General features: G+C 40.4%; 1 protein-coding gene across 6 annotated transcripts in view; it reads left to right on the forward strand.

Annotated features, from left to right (window-relative positions):
• Positions 1-26,838, forward strand: part of DPYD (dihydropyrimidine dehydrogenase) — a 538,621-nt gene that overhangs the window by 362,051 nt on the left and 149,732 nt on the right. For 4 of the 6 annotated variants that reach the window (XM_079981197.1, XM_079981195.1, XM_079981196.1 and 1 more), the window contains 2 exons: positions 14,756-14,824; positions 22,844-22,927. In XM_079981197.1, coding sequence (XP_079837323.1) covers positions 14,756-14,824; positions 22,844-22,927 — 153 coding nt within the window. Of the gene's footprint in view, positions 1-7,729; positions 7,877-14,755; positions 14,825-22,843; positions 22,928-24,636; positions 25,129-26,838 lie in introns of those variants that run through there. The other 2 variants (XM_079981199.1, XM_079981200.1) reach the window with 2 other exon arrangements.

Genomic DNA, 26,838 nt, shown 5'->3' on the forward strand with positions numbered 1-26,838 from the left:
GCGAATATTACAGTTGTACTGGGTATGCCGATGGAAGCAATATTCCATGGTTTGTCCAGCCAAATTAAAAGGGAGGATGTAGCTCAAAGATTTAACACAAATGCACCACATTTCAAGCAGGAAATGTAAAAAAAATATAATGCCCCTCTAATTCCTCTGGGCACTTTTGGCTTTCATGTTGTTGTTGTTGTTGTTTTTAAAAAATCATTTTAGAGTTCTTTGTAAAGATTCGTTACTAGTGAATTATATTCAAAGCAAGTATTTCAATTGAAGTTTTTTTTGGGGGGGGGGGGAGGAAGCAAACCAGTGTCTCAGCATTTACAATGCAAAGGCACACACCTAATGAAAAGGAGGACAATATCAGTCAGCAGTTTGTCTTTCTTTCTAAGCTCTGAGGGAGTTGTAAAATAACATGCAAGAACTGCAGGGATGTATCTTGGTAGTGTCTTTCGGAGAACAACAATTACTAATGCCTTCATTATTATACAGTAATTGTAAGCGTAGCTTAGGATGCTGTAATCTAATGCCAAGCATTCATCTTATTGTTTCACACGCACTCGAGCCGTGCTTTATTGAAAAGCTTTCTTTTTTTCCCAAAGTTTTGATGCGCACAATAGAGAACATTTTGCATGTCTCATATTACTATCTCATTTATCTCATTTTATTGTTATTTTGGTGGGCCGGGACAAAGCATGGAAATGTTCTCAAATAAATATCCCATAGAGAATGCTCTTCATAATATGCGCTATCCAGAGACGAGATTATGGACAGTGCAAGATTTAGTAGCTGTATCCATCGAAATGGTTTCAGTCTATAAAATACAAAAGTGAATCAGAGCTGGAGACGGCATGAATGCAGTGCTCTTGTGGAGCTTCCATTCATTTGAAAGTGGTGCTCTTGTACAGCACATGTCTATTTAAAACATTCCAAGTCCTTTCTGGTGGCTGGTCTTGAAAAGTTCAGTGGGGTTTCCATGCAAGACTTCAGTGGGCAGCATCTGAGGCCTCAGCAGAGTCTGAGGTCTTTGGGTTAGCAATCCGTCTTGTCCATTGCCCCCTTCCCTGGATCACCTTATTACACTTATCCAGTAGCAGCGGAGATGACCCAATATACCCTGAAGTTCTCAGGGATACATGCACACACACCCAAAATATGGTTACTTCAATGACCCCCTGAATGTGTTTCATAAATATCTGGACAGAGACATCTTTGCTTCAGCTGCCTATGTTCTAGTAGCCTCTGGCTGGATTACTACACAGCACTGCAAATGGGACTGCCTTTGAAGACTAGCTGGAAAACTTCAGGTAGTGCAGAAAGTCATAGGAAAGTGTGATGATACATAACACTAGTTCCGGCCTGACTGCCAAATAGTTTCAATTAACAGTGCTGGTTTTGACCCTCAAAGCCCTGTATGATTAGACATGGTTTTCAATTATGAATGTGAGTCATGTTAATAGTAATAATAATACTACTGTAGCCTTATTGGAGTTCACCGATTGGGTCTGCGTTACTCCGGGACAGGAGGAAGGAAGTCAAATGACACCGAGTTGGTTCAAAGAAAGAGTTTATTCTGCTCTCCAGATAGCAGAAGGCACTTGCGTGATCAAGTCCACAGCAAGTCCAAAGAAATGACAGGTTTCATGCAGTTTATATATCCTCCAGGCACCCTCTCACTCCTCCCCTAGGAGCCCAACCACATCGCCCTACGTACACAGGTTGACATCACATATGTTCCTGCTCTGGTACTCTCAACCATAAAAGGATCTTCTTTCCTGTACTTCTGACCATAAAAGGATCTTCCTCTTCCTACTCTTATCTGGGACGAGGTCACCATCTCCGGGAACACGCTTTTGGCGTTTTCCCCAGACATCGGTCTTGCGCGTATTTTGTGGTCAGCACATAAGAAAAAGTTCTGACGTGTTTTCTTTGTTCCCCTAGAGAGCCAATGCCATCCCTTGCCATGACTGATAAAGGAGAGAGCTTGTTTATGTTTTTGCTCAACAGCTCAAGTTTTACGCATTTAAAAGTGTTCTCTTTTGAAAGAACAAAAAAGGGGGGGTGAGTCAGTTTTAAACTTACTACACAGAAACCCATTCCTTCACTACTACTAATAATAATAATAATACCCGTCAATCTGACTGGGTTGCCCCAGCCACTCTGGACAGCTTCCAACAAATATAAAAGCTTACTAAAACATCAATCATTAAAAACTTCCCTATACAGGCCTGCCTTCAGGTGTCTTCTAAAAGTTGTATAGTTATTTATCTCATTGAATTCTACTTTTGGAAGGAGTGGGCAAATCAACCACGCAATTTGGGTTTATATAACACACACACACACACACACACAGAGAGAGAGAGAGAGAGAGAGAGAGAGATTCCACACCCTTTTCAAATTTCACCCCTATATGCATTGATGTTTGGGTAGGGCACGTATGCCTGGTGGACAGAGCAGAAAAGTGAGTCTGGCTCCTTCACTGTGCCTATGGAGAAGTTAATGGAGAGTGTTGTCTGAACTGGCCAGAAAAAAAGCTTTAAAATATGCTCCATTAGAAATATAGGAAAATGCGCTTCCGGTCGAGCCACGGACCCGTCGCAAGCGGGATTTTCTCAGTAAGAGAAAATCCGGGTTCTCGAGGGTAAAAGGGGGTGCTACAGGGCGCGATAGCCCCCCAAAACCCCTCTGGAGGGAAACCAGAGGGTCAGGATCCCAGCGGAGCCGTTTGCAGATTGCCCAGCCGCCAGGTAACTCCGTAATAGGAGCGAAGAGAGCGGCGGGTGGAGAAAGCAGGCACTGGGAAGCCATTGTCTCACCCTCGAGAACGCAGCCCCAGGCTTGCAGGGCGAGTGACCAATTCTCAAAAGCAATCAATCAGAGCCTAATTTGGACTACAATTGGAGTATGAAAGAAAGGTTTTGAAAAAAAAGAAGGAGATAAAAAAAGAGGTCAGTTTAGACTGCAATTGGAGGGGAACGCAAGACTACGAGCGGAGCATGGAGCGGAGGTTGGTAAAATGGCAAGCGGTTTGAACTTCTCCCTCTTAGAGAACTTGTTAAAAGTGAGATAAATTGTTGCAAAAGTAACAAAAAGTTGCAGAAAAAGAGGATAACTAAAAGGGGGAGCAGAGGGTAACTATTTTGTGACTTTAAAAGGTCTTTGATACAACAAACGGTCTGAGCGAAGTAAGAAAGAAAGAAAGTCACTTCTTGGTACTTTCGATTTTGGGAAAAAAAACTGCGCAACGCAATAAAACTTTTGTTTCTCCATCTTAAGTTGAAGGAAGTCATCCAGCGACAAAAAAATATATAATAAAGGGATGGAAAGACAATATTGAACAGTAAAAAAATTTCTTATATGATTGGATACCTCTGTATTTAATTTAATTAAATTTGAACGTTTAAATATAAAAGGAAAGAAAAAGGGACAATGTTGGAATGAGGCTATTTACCCAAGTTGTTTTTGCTTTTTTTGTTTTTTTGTGTGAGTCCGCGGAATGAACTGAGAAAGAACAGCTTAGCTGTCTGTCTTCTGTACTATACTTTTATTTGGAGCTAAGGAAAATTGGAGCTGAATTAATCACTCCTCCGTGTTTCATTTTTATTTTTATTTTTAATTTCCCATTATTGGATTAGTCTGGACTGTCAAACTAAAGATCACTCTTCTTTTTCTCATCTCCCTCTGTTTTTACATCTGAACTTAAAAATATTACTGTTTTCACATTTGAACTCAAAAATATCACTCCAAAATAAGGAGACAGGCAGCCTTTACAATTATTTGTGGTCAGACTCCTTTAGATATTTCTTTTTTATTTCCTACCTCTGGATATACTTGGTGCCCCTTGGACATTTCTGGATATAATTGGAACACCTATCAGCATTTTTAATAACTTTGGCCACATAATTGGATTATAATTTTGGGAATACAATATATAACCATTGGATTACAAAAATTTAGACAGTACAGCAGCATTATTTGGAGGGCATTTCTTCAATAAGAAGTTGGTATGGATATAGCCTAAGTGGTGGCAAGAAGAAAGAAGAAAGGAAGTAAATTTCTTTTTTTGCAGTAGGAGATTGATCTCTCAAAAGTGTGAATCTTAAAAATTTATTGGTTTCCCCCCCTATAGGTATATATTTGTGAAAACTATTTTGGGAAAAATTGATATACATAAATTGATTAATATTTAGGTTTAAGTGCATGAGAATTGGGAAGGGTAAAAATTCTTATTTTTTTCCGATGCCTTTTTTGAAAAGAAGTGATTTAATGATTTATATCAAGATTGAATACTGATTGTTATTGATCGTATATATACTGATTGTCTTTGACTGTATATCATATCAGGTGTTCGGAAATTAATTACAATGTCTCATACACAAAAGAAAGGGGGGGAGGGAGGAACACCGGTAGAGAGGAGAGGATCAAAACAAGAAGCGGACTTTAAAGGAGAGATTTTGAAAATGTTTGCAGAGATCAATTCCAATATTAAGCAGAGTGAAAAAAATATAGAAGCAAAATTAGAGCAAATGGATAAGAGAATGGGCCAAACGGACAAAAAAATTGATGTTACAGGTAATGAACTGAAAGGGCAATTGAAGGATGTGAGTAAGAGGACACAGAATTTGGAAGAGGGGTTGAAAAAGACAAGATTAGAAATGAGGGAAGTGAAGAAGGAGGGAGAAAAAATAAGGACGGGAATGTCGGAAATTAATAAAACACAAGAGGCAGTCTGGGATGCGATTTCTATGAATGAACTCAGGCAGAGAGAAGTGAACTTAAGATTGAGGATGGTTCCAGAGGTGCAAGGAGAAAATATTAAGGAGAAGTTAATAATCTTGAAAATTGAAATTCAACCAAGAGTGATTTCGGACCATAGTGCAATAAAATTTGAATTAAAAGGTTTTGAAGAAAGAACGTTTAGATGGAGAATAAACGACTATCTTCTAGATGATCAGAAAGTAGTAGAAAATGCTCAAAAGAACCTGTCAGAATATTTTGTAAATAACTGTAATAAGGGAACAAAAATGAGTACGGTCTGGGACGCCAGCAAAGCTGTGATTAGGGGCTTTTTCATTCAACAAAATGCCCTGAAAAATAAAAATAGGGAAAAGAATAAAAAGGAATTATTGAGACAAATAATGGAGAATGAACAAAAATTGATAAAAAACCAAATAACGAAAAGATAAGACAAAACATAAAGACTCTACAAACACAGTTTGCAATGATAATAAGTAAGGAAGTAGAAGGGAATATAAAAAGAATGAAACAAAGAAATGTTGAATTTGCGAATAAATCAGGAAAATGGCTGGCATGGCAGATAAAGAAAAGAAAAGAGCAGAATACAGTAAACAAAATCATCTTTGAAGGTACGGAAATAGAAGACCCAAAAGAAATTAGAAAAGGATTCCTGGACTTTTATAGACAACTGTACAAAAATAAAGAAAATAATAATATGAGGAAGATAGAAAGATTCTTAAAGGAAAAAGAAGTGCAGAAGATCCCGACGGAGAAAAAAGATAACTTGAATGCCCCAATTGAAATTGAAGAAATTAAAGCGGCGATAAGTGAATTGAAAAAGGGTAAAGCCCCAGGACCAGATGGATTCACAGCTAGATACTATAAGGAAATGAGAAGCACCCTACTTGTACCACTGAAAGAAGTTGTAAACAATATCTTGAAGAATAGGGAAATACCGGAAACTTGGAAAGAAGCCTTTATTACACTTATCCCAAAACAAGAATCGGACTTAACGCAAGTTAAAAATTATAGGCCTATTTCGCTGTTGAACACTGACTACAAAATCTTTGCAAGTATATTAGCAAAGAGAATGGAAAAAGTACCGCAAGATCTTATACATAAGGATCAGGCGGGTTTCCTTCCTGGCAGACAGATGAAAGATAATATAAGAAATATAAGAAATATGATAGAATATCTGAATGCCAGGAATGAGAAACAAGCTATGTTAATCTTTGTGGATGCGGAAAAGGCCTTTGACAATATATCATGGAACTTTATGTTAAAAAATTTGGAACATATGGACGTAGGTATGGAATTTTTAATGGACTAAAGGCAATATATACAGAGCAAAAAGTGAAGTTGATAGTAAACAATTATACAACAGAAGACATTAAAATAACAAAGGGTACATGACAAGGATGCCCATTATCACCATTATTATTTATCTTGGTGCTGGAGGTTTTGCTAAAATCAATAAGAAAAAATGAAGAAATAAAAGGGGTGTCTGTAGGGAAAAATGAGTATAAAGTCAAAGCATTTGCGGACGATCTTGTAATGATGGTAGAAGAGCCAGCGGGGAGTGTTAAAAGAATCCTAGAAGAAATAGAACAATTTGGTCAAGTTGCAGGTTTTTATTTAAACAAAAGAAAGACTAAAATTATTGCGAAAAATATGGATCAAGAATTAATAGAGGAAATGCAACAAAGTACAGGGCTGGAAGTGGTGAACAAAGTGAAATATTTAGGAGTATGGTTAACCCCCAAGAATATTGATTTGTTTCAAAATAACTATGTACCTGTTTGGAATGGGATAAAAAGGGATCTGGAGGTGTGGGGAAGATTGAAGCTATCTTTTTGGGGAAGGATATCTACGATAAAGATGAGTGTGCTGCCAAGGATGTTATTTCTATTCCAATCACTACTGATAATTAAAGGGGCATCAATTTTCAAAGAATGGCAAAAAATAGTTTCAAGATACACCTGGCAGGGCAAGAAGCCAAGGATTCAGTTTAAGTTATTAACAGATGTGAGAGAAAGAGGTGGCTTCACCCTGCCAGACTTGAAACTATATTATGAAGCACCATGCCTCTGTTGGTTAAAGGAATGGATTAAATTAGTGAATGGAGAGTTGTTAGATTTAGAAGGATTTGATAATAGATTCGGGTGGCATGCATATCTGTGGTATGAAAAGAAAAAAATTCATAAATGCTTTGAAAACCACATCTTCCGAAGATCATTGATAGAGGTGTGGGAGAGGTATAAAAATTTGTTGGAACCAAGACTCCCCCATTGGCTTTCACCATTGGAAGTGATGAGTGTGAAAAAGATAAACATGAGGGGGAGGTGGATAACTTATGGAGAATTGATAGTAAGAGAGGGGGGAAAATGGAAAATGAAAACTTATGAAGAGGTGAAAGAATTTGTTTATGATTGGTTGCACTACTACCAGATTAGTGAAATGTTTAAAAAAGACTGTAAAATGTGTGGATATGAAGGGAAAGAATCAAAATTCCAAATAGAGGTATTGAATAATGAGTATAAAAATTTGTCTAAAATGTATAGAATGTTGTTGGAATGGCATACAAAAGATGAAGAGGTGAAATCAGTAATGATACATTGGGCTAGAGACTTTGGTTATAATATACAATATGATGATTGGACGAAATTATGGAATGAAAGGTTAAAATTTACGGCGTGTACCGCGTTGAAGGAAAATGTAATGAAAATGGTATATAGATGGTACATAATGCCAGTTAAATTAGCTAAAATGTATAAAACATGTAATAAGTGTTGGAAATGTAAAGAAAAAGAAGGAACTTTCTATCATATGTGGTGGGAGTGCAAAAAGGTGAAAGGCTTCTGGGAAATGATATATAAGGAATTGAAAAAGATGTTGAGATATACATTTGTTAGAAAACCAGAAGCCTTCTTACTAGGATTGGTAGGTAATGAAATTAATAGAAAAGATTGTAAACTTTTCCAATAAGCTGTAACAGCTGCAAGAATACTTCTGGCGCAAAGATGGAAGCAGGAAGAAATTCCAACAGTGGAAGAATGGAGAATGAAACTGACTGAATATGCGGAATTGGATAAACTGACTGGGAAGATTCGATATCAAAAAGACCAAAAGTTTATCGAGGACTGGGGGAAATTTACAGATTTTCTGAAAAGCATATGTGATGCACAGACAATGCTTGTTGGTTTTGAAGAGTCTCTGTGAAAAATTAAGAAATATTGTAAAAAAGAAAGTAGGAGAAAGGAAGAGGAATGGTTAAAGGCAATAATAAGTTCAGAAATGCGTTAACAATAGAAATTTTAACGAAAGATTGGCAGAGAAACTGAGGGAAGTCAAAAATTGATGAATGTGAGAGTTAATATGAGTAGATTGTATAAAAATGTTTGGAAAATGAATAAAAAAAATTATAAAAAAGAAATATAGGAAAATGCATTTATCAAAAGGGAAAAGAGAAGAAAAGTACACTTGAACTCGTCCTGCCAGTTTCCCCCCCACGTAATATCATGAGAAAAACTGATCTTTTGGTATAAGCGCTTTACATATAAGAATAGACAGTGACTTGTAAATAAGCCTCTTAGAAAGGAAATGAATAGCTTCTACTGTTATGAACACCCTAGATGCATAATAGATTGAAAGTACCGTATAGGGTTTCTTTTCCATCACTGCTGATGTCACATGAACATATAAACGTGAAATGAGAGGCCAGTTTTGAAATATTTTGTTTCCAGTAGAAGACACTATTTTCATCGTACATATATCATTGATTTTGAAAGTGAATACTAGATGAACCAACACCTTAAAATTTGTTATCTTAGTTAAGAATATTCAAAGCATTGCATCTCCTGTATCACTTCCACGTTTTTTGAAACTCAGCTTTTTCAGATTTCACAGAAAATCATCCTCATGGCAGGAAGGGTTGGAGGTGGGTCTGGGTAAGGCATCCTTGAGATGGAACCCTTCAGGCTGCTTTGGACTATGGTAGGTTCCTCAAGGTCTTCTGTTGCTATGGGGCACTCTGTGGGGCCACAGTTTCTTGCTCCAAAGAGGTCACTCCTCAGACTAGCTTGGAATGGGATGCACACACCTTCCTTACCCAAAGACTTTGATGAAATTTGCCTCCTCTCTCCCCAAACCACTGGAATGCCCCTGCCCACAATATTCACCACCGTAAATGGGGTGGCAAATTCTGAAGGACCCTTTTTAATTTAGCCCTGTGCAAATTTAAGCATGCTTTCTATCCCTGATATTGGGAACTGCATGCCCACTGTTTTGGAAAAGAGGCTTTGCCGACTACTAAATACTTACGAAATAACATTCCATCTGTTCTCTAACTCTAGAAGGGCCTTCACATAAAAAATGCAGCATTATAAAAGGATATTGTTTGCATAATTGACATTTTGTTCCTCTCGTGTGTTTTTCAAGGTTGAATAAAATGCAGCACGCAGCAGTGATTGATCATGTTTAATCAAGGAAACATTTGTGGTGGTTAGCAAAACCAAAAAACCAAGAAAGGTTAACTTTTTGTACATGGATAGCAGATGCTAGTAACATGTTTTGCATATCTACATTATTTTTTTTCAAGGCAGGCCTGTTTTGCTTAGTGTGCCTGTTTTAACCCAACCACCCAACCCATTGATTTTTGTCTCCACAAATCTAATGTTTCCAAAAAGTGCCTTGGCTGACATCCTAAGCACACTGCGCATGGCAGCACAACTTTTGGTGCAGCTCACTCCAACTCTGGACTCCATACAAAGATGCGGTAAAGACTCTCCTCCCTGGAAGAGAGGGGAGTGGTTGTGGGCGGGAGCCTGAGCACCGCCCCTAGCAGGGGGCATTAGCCCCCTGCCTCCACCTCACCTGGCTGGCGCCCACGCCCCTCTGTAGGCATCCAACCAGGTGCCACAGAGGGGGCGTGTTCAGCAGCCTTTTGCTGCAGCGCCAGCCTCTCCCCGGCCTCATTCTTTGCCGTCGTCTCGTCGTGAGTCACCCACCCTCCACTCCCTTTGAGTTAGGGTTAGGTCATTGGCCTTGCTATGGACCTTAGGTTGGTCGCCCTGGTTGCCCAGGGGGCCTGGTAGGAGTTTTTCCATTTGGCATTAGGCTTTTTGGTTTTTTCGCCTACCTCGTAGCAATCGTCACAACTTTTGTGGTATTGGTGGGTAGGTTAGACATTGGAATAATGTGTTGTGGTGTGTCGAAGGGCTAGGTGTGGCCATCGCCTATGCCTTCAATTTTTGGGTATTCCGTTAAAGGAATCTGGCGGTCGTGTATTCTGTCCGATGCCTGCTTGGCGGGAGGCCATGGCACGACCCTCGGTGACATCAGGGGTGAGCCTATAGTTGGATTAGCATCAACAGGCTCCACCTACTGATGAATAAACCCACTTGTTTTAGAGATCCAATGCCTAAGCCAATACCTTTTCACTGCTGTAATCAATAAAGTTGTGGCCTTTCCTTGCCCATTAACCTTATATCACGTGTCCTTGTGTATTCATTTCACATTGCGGGGGTCGGGTCCTTGAACCACAATCGCACTCTGCAACCCCTTGGCACCCAACTATGCCAAGAGGAGAGGAGTCACTGGATCCCTCTCTCAGAGATGAAGGTGGATATTAATACATTAATACAAGGGAATTCAATGCATCATGCATAGGGCTTCCATGTGTATTCAGACCTGCTTTACTTCAGCCAGGTGATCGCACCATGTGTCCTCAGGCCATAGCCAAGTGAAGGGAACACCTGTGTGCATTGCAATGCACTCAGCACTATACACATCTGACTGAATGCCCAAATGGGAGATACAGAAAAAGGAAAAAAACCTCTCAGTAGTTCCTGCTTGTCTGCACTGTGCAGATGGTTCAGTTCTGGGATTGAAATGCTACAGGTTACCTATGAAAGCCTTAAGCAAGACAAATTCCATCCTCAGATCTAATGGTGAGCGGCCTTTCTCTTGTAGGGCAAATAGCTTTAACCATTTGGTCCAAATCCACCTCCTTGCAACTCTGCTTAGCCTGTAGATGTGTGTGAGAGAGGAGGAAGCATCCCTTTTTTCATCATGGGAACACCAGTTCACGTGTAGGCTGAGCTGCATGATGAGCACTTCTCCACAGTCCAGTCTCAGGATGCACTGTTCATTTCTGTGCACAAGGGCCTATGTGGATCATGTGGATTCTTTTGTTATTGTTTTAAATCTGCCTTTCCAATATGTGTTTGTCAAGGGAGTTGCTACAGTTAATGACACACACAAAAAACCCCTGCAACAGTAGGATAAAAGCAAACCAAAATGGCGCAGAATAACATGATATAACAAAAGTGCCTCACTGGAATATGCAGGCAATTAAAAGCGCCTAAAGAGGGTGAAGGTTACTTCCTACTCTAGTGCTACTAGTAGAGATTTCATTTACTTCATATTGTAATGGGAACTTGATTCATGCATTCTGAAACTGGAACAACCATCTAAAAAAATCCACACCTCTCTGAATTTTGTGATACATATCTCCACACACACCCAAAAAGTGTACAAAAGTGCATATATTAGGGGAAGCGTGCATAAATGATGTATATATTTATGTATTATATTACAGAAAAATTATTTGCAAAAAATTGTGAATATTAGAAGAACTACATTCTAAAACGCTGGCAATTATTTTTGACTTATGTTTTTTTTAAAGAAGGCACAAAATGACGCAGAAACATGGTAAGCCAATAAGGCAGAGTCTGGTTATTGGACCTGAGCGTTTCTTGTCTGCCGACTGAGGAGAAAAGCTGACTGTGTCTAGTGTTTGTAGCTCAATTGGCTGCAGAGCAAACCCTCCTTCCCCCCTTCCTTTTCATACTGTTTTGAGTTAATTTTGTCTTAACCATGTTTTTCTTCCTGTGCATGCTGCACTTGTCTTTGCTATGGTTTCCCAATGGTTGCCATATTCGGAGCCGGTAAGGAATTTTTGCAAACAGATTGGGCCCATTGGGTGGTTTTGCTTTCCTCATAGCAAAATGTCACAACTCTTTGGGTGTGGAATTTTAGTCATCTAGGTTTGCGTGAAGTGATGCATCACCCCCAACCTAAAGCAAATGTGAACTCAGGGTACCCTATTAGAGGGATCTAGATGGAAGTAGCCTGAGTGTGGCTACCTTGGTAGATTAGTGTCTTGGGGAGGCCACAATCCTTGGCACAACCCTGTTCTAAATTTCAGCCCTCCAGTAGCCAATGCATGAGCCAAAGTCCACTTTCATCTGTAATCAATAAAGTTGTGGCCATTTTGTATCCCAGATCAAGCCTTGTCAAGTTTGTTCCTTTACAACATAGCTGCTACCTTTGCAAAGGGGTTTAGGGTGCTGTGACTGGGCCAAAGTGCATTTTTTTAAAAGCCACTGATTAGCCTTAGCTTGTCCTGTCCCGTCCCCCTGCCATTTCCTTTAAGTTGTGTGATGGTCTCATTAGCAAGAAATATAGGGTGGTGAGACCCCTCCTTTGCAGGGCCATCATGCAGCCAGATTCTTTAATGCAAGAACCTGGATAAAAGTCTCCAATGAAGATCTCTGGACAGTTATGAACAGAAGGGAGGGGGGATTTCTTCCGGTAACTTGGCCACAATTCATTTAAGGCTTTACATCAGGCTTTGCCAACCTGGTGTTCTCCAGATGGCTTGGACTACAACTCCTATCAGCCTCAGCCAGGGCTGATAGGATTGGATAGACCAAAACTTCAGCAAAGCATGAGCTAAGTGAAGGCTGTTTTAAAGGTTTTTAGCACCCAGACTGCCAACCTAGCAGTTCGAAAGCACGCCAAAAAGGGCAAGCAGATAAATAGGTACGACTCCAGCAGGAAGGTAAACGGTGTTTCCATGTGCTGCTATGGTTTTGGTGTTCCGTTGCATCAGAAGCGGCTTAGTCATGCTGGCCACATGATTCGGAAAAACTGTCTGTGGACAAACGCCGGCTCCCTCGGCCTGTAAAGCGAGATGAGCACCGCAACCCCAGAGTTGTCTGTGACTGGACTTAACTGTCAGGGGTCCTTTACCTTTACCTTTTAGCACCCCTTTGAATTGGGCCTAGACTAGAAGCTTTTTTGGGTGACTGTAAAAAATAGGACAGTTAACAGATAGTACATTAAGAATAAAGTTATTTGAAAATTAGGACACTCTCTTAACTGAACACATGTCAGTAATCCAATTAAGCATCTCTTCCCACAACTCGCCACCGCCTACCTTCCTTTGAAAGAAGGGGTTTTGGACAGCACTGTCAGTCACAATTATCTCCACATGGAAAGTTTAAGCCTAATGTTTGAGATAATTTTGCTATAAAACGGAAATCTGCATCTCTCTCATATACACACAATGAAGCTGCAGAAGATACCGCCTTTTGTTGCTTTCAGATAATAACATAGTCTGGCACCATCACAGTTTCTTCCAGCAAATAAACTATAGTAGATGACAGATTTATTAGTTATTGTGCCTCACTCAATTTGAGACAAATATTGGGGGTGCAGCGGCAGAAGATATGCATGTTGTGGCAAGAACAGAGTCCCACGACACCGTGAAGATTAAGGATTTTATTGTGGCATAATTGTAGGCACATCACTTTGCTCTTTGTGTGAGCTGTTATCCTTAGCTGATAAGCATATATGTGCGTGAATGTATCATATTCAGATACCTATCAACTGAGGATAACAGTTCTTGCATATAATAGGCTGGCCCCAAACCAAAGATGCCCAAGGTAAGGAACATCAATGGCACCCTCCCTCCAGCCATTTAATTTTTAACACCTTATTTTTGATTGAATTGTAGCCTGTGCCATTGTTTTGAATACACAGTGTGCATGCATGATTCATCCCTGCCACGTAAGGTGATAAATTTGCATGGATGCATCTGACTGCAGTCACTCGTGTGCATGCCATTTATTAAAGCCCATACAAAGAATAATTTTAAAGAAGTTAACACAGTATTGGCCACCTACAGTATGTCAGTACCGCCAGCTTTACAAAGTGAAGATGAATTGCTTGTGCAAATTGCTTCCAGCTGCTCAATAGTTGACAGAGTGGATTGTTGAGGGACATTTGGGGGCAGGTGCCTCCTGAGCTTGACACTCGGAGAGTTGATTGTGTCATCTACCCCTAAATCTATTGATATGTGAGTGTGAATTCATATATACACCCATATGAGGGGGGGGGAGAGTTGTAATCAGTGGGACCGTGCAAGGAGTGGTTGAAATCTGTCGCATTTCTGTGCAGAGACCGGGTGTTTACAAGATAAGAATGTGACCCATTCAAAACGCCAGTTACTGCTGGTAACTGCTTGTCTGACTCTGCGAATTTGCACCTATAGAGATGAAGTTGCTGGGTTTTTGAGTTGCCGTCAATTTCCTTTGTATCTCCCTAATGTCAACTTTTGGAAACCTGTGTGCTTGTGCATATTTAGAGACTCTTTGCACATTACATTATTTCCTTACATGGAGATGATTTCTAAGGAGGAATACTCCACTGTATTGGAGAGAAAATTCTCATACAAATTTTCCTGTCACCAGCTTGCTTGCAAAAATTCAATTTTATTTTCTGTTAGTTTTATCTTATTTATTTACTTGTCTCCAACATTCCTGATATAGGTGCTGCCAAATTTAAGGTTTTGTGTGTGTGTGTTTTGGTGTTTTTTTAAGATAGCTGTTAAGATATTGAATTTGGCACGTTTACATTTAACAGAATTCCAACAGAAAAGGCCAAAGAGTTGAGGAATTGTTGGGGAGGGGGTGTTAAATAGCCATCTGATTTCAGGTTGGTTGTGCTGGAAGATTGTTACTTGCCCCACAGTGCCTCCCAATCCCATTCATGCCCAACATTTGTTGTCTTTTATCACCATGAGTTTTAAAAAATAAATAAATCCCCAAGACTGCTGTATTGCAGTTATAACAACAAAATAGGATCAGAAGAGGGTTAGAAGCAGAAACATTGCAATATATGCAGAAGGAATTATTCAGGAATACAGCATTGTATAAACCAATACTTATCTTTTCAGATTGTCATCGCCAGTATCATGTGCAGCTATAATAAAGACGATTGGACTGAACTTTCCAAAGTAGCTGAGGTAATGGCCTCTTAATATGCTTTCTCATCCTATTCCCTCTCCCTCCCTTCCTCTCTCTTACCGTTTTCACTTTTTTATTCCATGAGAGAGATTGCGAAAGAAAGGAAATTCCAACCAAAAAACCGAGAGCTTAAGACATATCCATTATTGCTTGTTTCTTCTGTGTTTTCATTAAAATGGTAGAAATGTAAATTAAATGACTCTATTGCATAGAAGCGGTCCCCTGGACTTTGCATTCTACCTGAAAATTCTTTAGCCTTTGAATCTCTACACTTTTTATTTGCATTTTAAGCAACCCGCATATTATGACGGATGCCCTGATAAAATTTAATTCTACCTTTGAGAACCTAACTTGATCTTACCTTGCCTTCAGGCACTCTAGTTTGACGGCACCAGAAGAAATTTTGAATATAAAACTCTTGAATATTTAAAGTATAAAAGGCTCATTTAATGCTGTTCTGCTTCTAATACAGATTTGCAAAAGGGAGAAAAAAGTGGCGGTGGCACAAAAGCTATTGTACACAATGGCAGTTTGTTGGTTTTCCTATAAAATAAATACCTACTTGTACAAATGAAAAGATCTTGGTCAAGCACCTGGAATTTTAGCACTCTCTTTCTTCCTCTCTCTCTCTCTTTAAAGCAAGGTTTATCAAGGTTATGCAAGAAATACTTTATTAAGGCAGTAATATATAGGCTGAAAGATGCATTGCGTGCATCAATGTGTGTGCTGAAATTATAAATGAAGCTGCAAATCTGTCTACCCTTTCCCAGAACTCTAGATATTCAAGTGGTAATTTTTTTTTCCTGGACTGTTTCACTGCAGACTACAGGTGGGGTTTGCACACTTGAATACATCCATGGGGAGTGTGGAGGGAGCTTTCCTGTACATCAAAAGGTAGTGTGTGGAGAAGGACTCAGGCTTAGTCTTCCCCTTGATGTTCTCCCCCCTCCCCCATGAGTAGGTAGGATTAAAAAACAAACAAACCACAGAGGAGCATCAAAATACAGACTCTGCCATCTGCAGTGTCAAATGATACGGGACAGGAAAAATGTTGCCGTTTGATTCTGCTGAATGTACCGTTTTAATCTCGCACAGTAATGAAACTGCAGGTCCTTGGAGAAATAAAGTGAAATATTAGGACCTAATCCAAATCTACAAGTGTGCAGCTGTTGGAGAAATTTAAAAGGTGTTCCTAGACTGGCGTTATCCCTCCCAGAAACCCAAAATAAAAGGATGCAGGCTCCAAGTAAAAAGATGGCCCTTAATTGGATAGGGACGGCCTCAAAATGAGGAGGAGGCTGCTAAGAGCATAATCCAAAGCAATGTTTCTTATATACACACATTGTTTCATTTTACCAATCAAAGGATCGCAGTGATCTTAACAGTTGCAATCCAATGTCACCATCCTGAACCAATCAAAACCATGTAGCTCTTCAGATCAGGCTTCGTCATAATATGTAATTACATATAATCATTTTTTTCAATATATTTCTTTATGAGGGCTTTGACTAATTTTCGTTCGCATTAACTGCCCCCCAATATCGTCTTTCATCTGTCTACAAAACAATTCAAGATTAACCACTATTGCCATGCCTAGCCCATTCTCTTTTCCTGCATCAATGGCCACCATTGAGTCTAATAGTTTATATTGTTTTCGGTGTTGCAAAAGGAACATGTGCTATATGCAGTACCTGGAAACAACTAGCAGGCAGGAAAAGGCCCTTTCAGTTTAGCTAGGCTATAGGCTCAAAAGAAAATGGGATCGTCAAAACGATAACAGTTTTACGAAATGATTGTTTTCTTCATCTCAGTTCCAGTGAGATCCTCCTGAAAAGAATTGAGCGGTTGCCCACTTCCCACCCTAAAAAGCTGATAACAGAGTAAAGCATGCACAGCCCTGGTTAGTGGATTCAGCTATGAAATTACATGTGCAACATTCACTTGGAGGAGTAATTTCACCCCCACACATGAAAGGGCCCTAGCTGGGTCAGGGCAAATGCAAAGGGTGCATGTCTCATTGCTTCAAAACTAAATTCATTTTTAAATAGTTTGCTGAAGGTGCAGTTGCTTAACCTTTAAAGCCTTGAATGGCATGGGACCCAAATACCTGAGGCAGTGTGTTGTGTCTTCCCACACCAATCTACTCTTGCCTGAAGATACTCTGCTGAGACCCTGTTCCAAGTACCTTCCTTATAGGAAGTGTGCTATGTAACTACAAAGGAGAGGGCCTTTTCAGTGGTAGCACCTTGACTGGAATGCCCTATTTGGGAAAGTGTGCCTAGCACTTTTGATGCAGTCTTTTAGATGTCAGATCAAGACATTCTTCGTCACCAAGTCATTTAAAATGTGTTGTTTCTACTGCTTAATTTTCTGCCTTTTACTATTTTTGCATATCTATCATATATATCTTTGTTCACTTATTGCATACTCCCATGAAAATTCGAATTTGATCAAAGTAGTTGTAAAAATATTATATATATATTTATACTGATAAAGTTATTGTAGTGATTAGGAGATATAAATAGGAAAGTGCTCAGAACAAATATACCTTGGTTCTCGAACGCCTTGCAACTCAAACGTTTTGGCTCCTGAACGCCGCAAACCCGGAATTGATTGTTCCAGTTTGCGAACATTTTTTGGAAGCCGTACATCTGACACGGCTTCCGCGGCTTCCGACTGAGTGCCTGGGATGCACTGCTAAATCTCATTTTCCCATCTTTCCTTATTAAAATCTAAAAAGGTCTCCACTGTTTACATCCATAAATGTTGGTATTGTGCAACAGGGATTAGGAACCCAGTTGTGGTTTAATTCTGATCTCCATCAACCCCAGCCACCATGGTCAGAACGACAGGAATTGTAGTCCAACATCTGGAGGACCGCTGTTCCTCATCCCTGCTGTTCAAGTTCCTCTTCTTCTGAAATGAATGGAGAGTATACTTTGTGAAATTCTGCCTCAGCAGTTTTTATCTGGTCATGTATATCATTCCATACAAGCAGTGAACTTGTAAGGAGCCAGTGTGGTGTAGTGGTTAAGAGCGGTGGACTCGTAATCTGGTGAACCGGGTTCGCGTCTCCGCTCCTCCACATGCAGCTGCTGGGTGACCTTGGGCCAGTCGCACTTCTCTGAAGTCTCTCAGCCCCACTCACCTCACAGAGTGTTTGTTGTGGGGGAGGAAAGGGAAAGGAGATTGTTAGCCGCTTTGAGACTCCTTAGGGTAGTGATAAAGTGGGATATCAAATCCAAACTCTTCTTCTTCATCATCATTTGGTCTTCATATTTTTTTTAAAAGCATGACAGGTTTTCCCCTCCTCAAATATTACTTCTCGATTATTCTTTTTTCTAGAACTGATAAAACCATTCTTATTTTGCAAATTCTCAACATTGCCCCACAGGTTATGGTCTACATGAGAAACATTAAAAAAAAAAATAGAAGAAAGAAAACAACCCTCTCCCTGCCAAATACTTGTGACCTTCCAAGGTGCATAAGCCCTAGAGGAGATGCAGTAAGGTCTCCATAGGAGGCCAGCCATGTACACTAAAGGTCAACCTGTCATGGAAGTAAATAACAAAAATAACAACAAGCCCACATGCATAGGTTGTGAAGCTCAACAGGAAGGGAAACGCTTGAGGAAAATGATGGATAGCATTTCTTCTGATGGGTCTCTTTAGACTTTCTGAACCATGGCCACACAGCAGGCAAAAGTCACCCCTGTCGCTCAGAAACAATAAAATGCAAACCAGATTCTAACCTTGCCTAAGTAATAATTTTAAAGCACACGGAGATAGGTTTTTCCTGGTTTGCTAAATCAGAAAGTATGTGTAATACTGTCTGAAGTTATCCCCCTCTCCCCGCTTTGACTCTTAAACCACTTACTCTATTGCAATACCACTGACCTTGATAAGGCTAGAACTGCTGCAGAACCACTCACCAAATCCACAGTTGCTTTGCCTTGTATTGAGTTTGCTAGTAGATCAGTATCTACGAATAAGGGTGACAGCTACAACAGAAAATGGTGTCCCTGCACCTTCAATAATTAAAAAGGAGTAGATTTCAAGGGTGTATTACAAAATTTATATACCGCTTCCTAGGACAAAAGTCCTCTAAGTGGTTTATAGTAGACAGTCTAAAATATTCATTTAAAACACCAAATTAAAAACCATTAAAAGCAAGTCACATAAAACCATTTATTCTAAACAGGTTCTAAAGCTCGGGGCTTTTTCCCAGCTGGAACTCAGTTCCAGTACCTTTCAGGTGGGCATCACTGCCATTCTAAGAGAACAAGGGAGTTCATGGTGAGCTCTGGCACCTCTTTTTCTTTTCTTTTCTTTTCTTTTCTTTTCTTTTCTTTTAAAAAGCAACCTAAAGGTATGCAGGAGCCTCCATTGCATGGGTTGATCCTTTGTTTCTGAATTCAATTAAGAGATATACTTCAGAATTTTTTGGTCTGGGGTGGTTGTTTTGTGACTGGAACAGCCCTGGCCATTTAAGTACAACCAGATTCCACCCCTTCTTCCCTTGGCCTAGGAATAAATTCTGCTTCATGTGTATGTTAAGATTCCCCTCATGAACCATTATGGAAGATATTGCTGCATCTTCTGTGCACATTTCTCATTCCTGTTCACACACACTCCTGCAGCAGCTTTTGGGATTTTAAAAACTACAGTTCCATGCTTGTCTGCAGTTAAAGGCCCATCTATTATGGCACACAGATGCAGTTTCCTGAGGAGACTAATAGCCTGAGGAGGCCATGTCGTCTGTGGCTCAGGTGATAAGATATTCTAATGGTGTTTTGAAGGTTCAAGCCTGAACTCAAGACAATTCTGTTGAGCTTTCATTTCACATTTGTTGCTGCCTGACTTCAAAGCAGCCTCTAAAACGCAGCCTTGAGGAACCAACATTCTCCACATAATGACCTGGGGCTTTTAAGTTGGGACAAAGGGGTAGATTTTTGTTTTTGCCCTTCTTCTTTGTGTGGAGTTATAAGCATCTGAGCAGGAGCATTTACTTAGGTGGGCTAGACCTGTTTTAATGGTGTCTTGAATGGTGAAGATAACATATTTCATTTCAAGCACAGATTTCCTGAAGTCCACACCATAATTCTCTAGAAATCACCAGGTTTTTCCTCTTACTTGAGACTTGAATAAAGATTTTCGTGGCCCAAGTCTTTTAACAGTAGACCTGCTGTTCCTTCATAATTCACAACAATTGGGAAAGCGTTCAGATAATATAAGACCTATTTCCTGTCTCACAATTAAATGTGACCTTTAAAGAAGTTTAGCCGACTTTTTTCTCTCTTTCTTGCTCCCATATTCTCAGTACGCTTTTCTTGACTTCACTTTGGAATCAACAGCAAGAGTGTTTGCCATCAGATCCTTGGCTTAAATGACTTTTGCTAACCTTTAGATAGACAGTCAAATATTGGGCAGTTCAATTATAATTATTTATTCTGTGATGAGGCCTACCTCGAAGCCTTGCCTGCGAACCCTAAATGGGATTAAGGATCAATTCAAACAATATACTTTGAATTCAGAACCTTCCTTGGACAAAACACATTGTGTGAAAAGGGATAGCAGGTTTCATTAGCAGCCACAATCCTTATGACTTGCAGCTGCTGAGATTTCCTCAAGTGATCATGAGGTTTTATTGCCAACCATATCTGCCATCTCCCCATTCCTGTGCTGCACTTATGTGCATACTGGTGTAGGGGTGAAGGGAGCTAAAGAAATAAGCACATAGAGGAAAATTTGCTGCCTCCACCAGATCTTGGTAGGGAGATTAGTTCCATGAAACCTTTCTCAGTGTGCAAATCCAGAATCCAGTGAGGGGAACCTTTGATTTCTCTGATGCACAGATGCACATCATTCATGCTTCATTTTATCCCACTGCGACTCCTTTGTCAAACAGATTTATCACGGGTATTTGTAAAACAATGCAAATATATACATATATATTTGGTGTTGTTTAGTCGTTTAGTCGTGTCCGACTCTTTGTGACCCCATGGACCAGAGCATGGTAGGCACTCCTGTCTTCCACTGCCTCCCGCAGTTTGGTCAAACTCATGCTGGTAGCTTTGAGAACACTGTCCAACCATCTCGTCCTCTGTCGTCCCCTTCTCCTTGTGCCCTCAGTCTTTCCCAACATCAGGGTCTTTTCCAGGGAGTCTTCTCTTCTCATGAGGTGGCCAAAGTATTGGAGCCACAGCTTCAGGATCTGTCCTTCCAGTGAGCACTCAGGGCTGATTTCCTTAAGAATAGATAGGTTTGATATTTTTGCAGTCCAACACCATAATTCAAAAGCATCAATTCTTCGGCGATCAGCCTTCTTTATGGTCCAGCTCTCACTTCCATACATCACTACTGGGAAAACCATAGCATGCATATATATATATATATATATATATATATATATATATATATTCACCAGTGGCAAAGGTGAGCAGGGTTGGCCCAAGACATTTTGCTGTCCAAGTCAAAGGACAAGGTACCCAACCCCAAAATTCCATTTACAAAAGTCAGCCGGAGGCAGATGAATCTTAACTTCAGTGCTGGCAACTGGATTCTGTTCTCCATTGAAAGCCAAGGACCACAGGCGAGCTAAAGGTATAGCAGTGACTGGTGAGGTGGAGATAGCTTCCTGGCCAGTGGGTCATTGTCATTGTTGCCACAGCAGCAAATGTACTGTCAGAGCCAATCCAGCCTACCTGCTGGTGCATCTGCACTGCACTGACCTTCCTGCCGCCCTTCCAGCAAGCGGCAGTGACTTACCTGCTGGGAACCTAGGATATGAGTTGCTTCCATCTCACCTGGTGAGATGCTTCTCTGAGGATGCACAGACCAGGCCACTTGGCACTCACAGATCTGCCTTCAAACACCTTGCCCCACTTTCTACTCCCTAGCACCTGCTGCATGAGGTGGCTGCCCCACTCTACCTAATGGTGCAGCTGATCCATGGAGGAGTGCATATACAAGCCATGATTAGCGATCCCTCTTTCACACTGCTGTCTGATCCGCAAACCTTCTTGACATGTTGTTTTGCTCATACTTCGCTGCACTGTGCAACTCATCTGCATATTTCCAGGATTGGGAACTCTGTGGTCCTGATAATAAAGTGTGAGGAATGGACCCCCAAGGGAAGACTGGGGCAATTTAAGCCCAAAGAGGTGGCTTGCAGTGGAAAAGCTCAAATTGCATTTGGTTAGATTTTAGCATGTAAAGTCTTTATACACAGCCCCCTCCCAGCTTGGATTTTATGTAACAGTTTCTGTATCAGTCTATGTACCGTATATGTATCGTGTATGTTTATATCCTCCAATAAGTCCATTTTCTGCAGAACCTTAATGCGTTTCCAGAATTAATAACATCCTCTAAGATTGTTTCTATTTTACAAGCAAACCAACATCAAACAAATGTAGTGGATTTATCCGTGTTTGGAGACCGCCAGCAATAAGCTGTTATCTGAAACAATTAACAAAATACCCATTGTGAGAAATTCTGGCCATGTAGAATACAAGTCTATCAGAGAGAAGGCTTTAATACAGACTATTCTCTGTTGCATCTGTTCCCTATATATTTTACTTGGGAGAGATGTTCAACCATTTCATACACCTCTAGCCTTTCACCTGCATTATGAAGTGATACAGTCCGGACTTCTATCATTATTCAGCATATTACTCATACGATTATTCAGTATAATTAGTAGAACTGCCACGATTCCAGAGTTATTTTTGGAAGGGGGAAAGAGAGGTTAACGAAAGTTCTCTGTGTCAGATTATAGTTTGTTTTGCAATGTAACCGCTTTAAAAGTTTGTTGTGTTTTATTTCTTCAAATTACATTTTGCACTGAATTAGTCATAAACCAAAAGTAAATATTGATGGGTTGTGGGGGGTGGGGATATTACATGTGGCATGAGTTACAGATCTACACATCAGGTTGTCATTTGGGAAATTACCTTCACTGAAGTGGTGTACCATTTTGGCAGTTAATATTTGATATTTTCTTTCTTGTGTGTCATACAGGCTTCTGGAGCGGATGCCCTGGAGTTAAATTTATCCTGTCCGCATGGCATGGGAGAGAGAGGCATGGGCCTAGCCTGTGGGCAGGTAGGGCTTTTAATGGCTATCTCTTTTAAGTCTCCTCTATGATGCAGCACCATTTCATTCGCAGTCTAACCTTAGGGGGGTAAACTACATGAAGCCGATTGCTAGCTTGGGATTCTCTGGCCTCCCCTTGTTTAAATATTTAGTGACAGAAATGTGGGAAATGACAAGAGCCTGAGATTTCACACTCACACTCTCTCTCTCTCTCACACACACACACAGCGCGTTTATTTTTATGGAAGACAAAATTGCATTATGCGCTTGACAGGAAGCAATATCATAACAAATAGTTTCCAAAATGCTCCAAGAGAATTGTACTTTATACATTCTTAATGTTGACCAGCATCTCTGGGGAAATGCAGTACAAGCGATTTTGAGCTCAGAGGCATTTTACAGAAGGTTAGCTACAGCCGTGGCATTTTATGGCTATTAGAAGCTGGGCGAGGAGACAACACGAGGCTCCTTCTGAACTGGTGGGTTTGTCATTCTGTTAACTGAATGCCTGGTGGTCCAATCCTGCACTTGTAAACTCCAAGGTAGACACACCAGTCCACTACTATCAGTGCCTGAGGCCTTGCTCCACATTCCTTGGCCGCTGAGAATTCAATTGATGGGGGACGCAGGACAGGGCCTTTTCAATTGTAGCACCCAAATTCATCCGGGAAGCCCAACTGGTCTGACTCCTTATTGGTATCCTTCTGAGACTTGACTGTTTCATGGATCCTTTACATTGAATTAATTACAGTCAAACCTCGGTTGTCAAACGTAATCCATTCTGGAAGCTCGTTTGGCTTCTGAAATGTTCAAGAACCGAGGCACAGCTTCCGATTGGTTGCAGGAGCTTTCTGCACTCAAGTGGAAGCCGCATTGGACATTTGGCATTTGGGATCCAACGTTTGACTGTATCTGCCCTGTATCAAATCTGTTTATTTGATTAATAATGGCAGTGACTTACAGGTTGCCTCGCTCCTCTTACTTTGTATTGTTTGGACTGTATTGGACTGTATTGCTGACAACTTTCCAGTGGCATGGTGCACTGCCACCATGTCATTTTAGGGGACAAAAACTCACAAAGTATGATGATGTATTGTGTGAGCTCTCCATGAACATGTTCATATTAGTAAAGGAGATCGTTTATAAATGGCCAAACATGTCAGTCACTTTAGGGACTCTTTCAGATTAACCTGTATTATTTAGGGGTGTGCATTCTGTTTTGAACCGATAGTCAAATTGGACAGCTCTGGGAAAAAATCTGGGGGTCTTCTGAGGTGACATTGTGTCCCAAGGGGCATGAATCAGGCCCCTTCTGAAGCCTCTGGACCACGTCAACAGTTCAGAGGTCTAAGAGAACAGACTGGTGGTTGTTGCTGTTGTTTTAAATTATTTCTGTGATGCTTTTCCAGGCAAAGCTTTTCAAATGTACCTTACAACCATAAAAATACAATGACAGAAATCAGTATTGCCACCACCTTCCCACACAGGAAAACACCAGTTAAAACCTTACATAACGTAACCTGCTCGGGCCTCAGTCCTGGAAAAGGGACAACAATTATTTAGGGGAAATCTTTAGAAGCTTTCATTGTTGTATTTCCAGAAGCTCTCCATGTGACAGGAGGGAGCGAGAGGAGGAGCTTTTATTTTGTGATGGATAGCTATAGCTTCAAATCAGAAGATAATCTTACCATAGCTCTCTTTTTCACATCCAGTCGCAGTGCTTTTGGAAGACATGTAGAAGGGACTTACCAGCTGAAATCAACTGAGCAGAAAACAAAGTAGCCATCTCCCACACACAACTTTAGAAGCTAAAGTTGCACAAAAGCCCCTGCACCGACCCTCCTGAAATTTTGCAGATTACTTGCTAGGGCTACTTCTGTGTTGTATGCTTACCCCCCGATGATGTGTATGTGTGCATCTCTTCCCTCCCTTAAAAACTTCGAAGACTCTCCTTCCACACAAAAATCCCTGCACCTATCTGTCTGAAATGTCACAGTATTCATCCCCTCAGAAGGAGATGCCTGCTTGTTTAAGGAAGGGCCAGGAAAAGGGAAGGTTGGAAAGGAATATAGTGACAAGTGGGTTTATACCAAGGAAGAGGAGCTGAAATGCAAGTTGTTCCAAGCCTATGGGATGTGCCGCTTTATGAATTCAAATAAAAACAATCAGGAAGTGTTTTGGGGTGCACAGCATTCTTCGGGATGAAAATTGTAAGTTAACACCGACTCGATTTCCATAATGCGATGCTCCGAGCCAGTGAAATAACTTTTAAATGAGTAACTTGTTTAAAAGATAATAGAAGAGTATAAAATATTAAAATTTTAAAAAAAATCCACTTTATATGGGAAGCAAAACCCACTACTGTTATATACATATATGTTTTTATAATAATAATGTTGGCATATTATTGGCTTATGGATCTGATTCCTTCAAGGGGTCTTATAAATCCACAGGATAGCCTTGGGCGCTGAAATTCAGCAGTTGGCTCTTTGATTCCGCTGTAGCTCGAAGATATGTAAAAACGCATGTAGCCCAGGCTGTTCCCCACTGACTACACATTCAAGAGGCTTCCAGTACTTGCATACATTATTCCTGCTGGCACAGGTTGGAAACGGCTTATGCAAAAGAAAGAAATGGGTGGGGGAGGGGGGAAAGCTTATATTTCTATCTTGATGAAAAACCCCTTCAGGATTTACCTTGACTAGAAACACAAAACCTTGAGTGTGTGTGTGTGTGGGGGGGAAATAGCGTGTGTGTGCCATTCCATCCTATATCAGAAAGTATCCATCTGGCCATCTGTGTCCCTTTTCTCCCCCTCCCACTACGCCCCCCCCCAATACGCTGCAAAATTAGAAGTTTGTTTGAAGGTCAAATGCTTATCTGCCTCCAACAACGAATGAGCTTCGAATCTTATGACAAAATTTGCATGACAAAATTAATCCAAACTGCTGCTTCTCGATTTTCACCCATTCCCACTTGTGCATTATACAAGAACTCAAATGCACCATATGCAACACAGACACACATATAAAACTGGATTTCTTGCAGACTTTCTTTTTCTTCTCTGTGAGCACTGCACACAGCTTTGCTTTTCAGTGTCTCAGGAATAGTGCGGTGTATAGTTTGATTCACTAGTGTGGCACTAAGGTATATATACTAATGCTCTATATACGACCCTAATTTTCATTCTTGGGGAAAATATCAGTACCTTCCAATGAAATAATGTTCCCCCTATGGGAGAAATCCAGACTCTCACTTTATCCCATGTTGGATGGAACTATAATTACAACCTAGCAAGGACTGAAGATTGATGGTTCCTCGAAAGAATTTGTTATGGCTAGATGAGGTCAAGGGTTAAAAATAAAATTGACCAGCTGACTTTAAGCATCACAGCCGCAAGGCAAGGCTAAATACCTGTGATGTTTCAGTGACCTTTGTCTCGGGCCCAGTCATTTAGTAATAGGCCCTACTCTAGTATCTCACTTGGAAAATTCCGCTAGCAGATCTGGGGAATACATTTCAGAGGGACATGAGACCCCTCTGAATCTTACAGAAGCAGTTATCAATTTTTGTTTGCAGTGCATGAGGCTTATAAAGATGTATTTGCATCGCAGATTAAATTGCAACACTTTGTGACAATTCCTTCTATTATATTTTGAACCGTGTCTGCACACAGTTGAGTTAAGCTTTTTGTCTACTTGATCTCATTATGACCTCTGGCTCAAACATCAAATGTTTTGATTGATTAATTGATATATTTTTTCTTGATTGATTGAAACTGTTCACCCATCCTGCAATCATTGGTTAATTCAAGTTGGATTGACAAGCAACAAGATTGAACCAAGCACAACTCAGCCCTTTACCTTTTACTTTTCTTTCAGATTTGTTGCCATTTCTCGTTAGCATTTTTTTTTACTTAT

The sequence above is a fragment of the Podarcis cretensis genome (genome assembly GCF_951804945.1).
Source record: "Podarcis cretensis genome assembly, chromosome: 6".
In the NCBI taxonomy this organism is placed as follows: domain Eukaryota; kingdom Metazoa; phylum Chordata; class Lepidosauria; order Squamata; family Lacertidae; genus Podarcis; species Podarcis cretensis.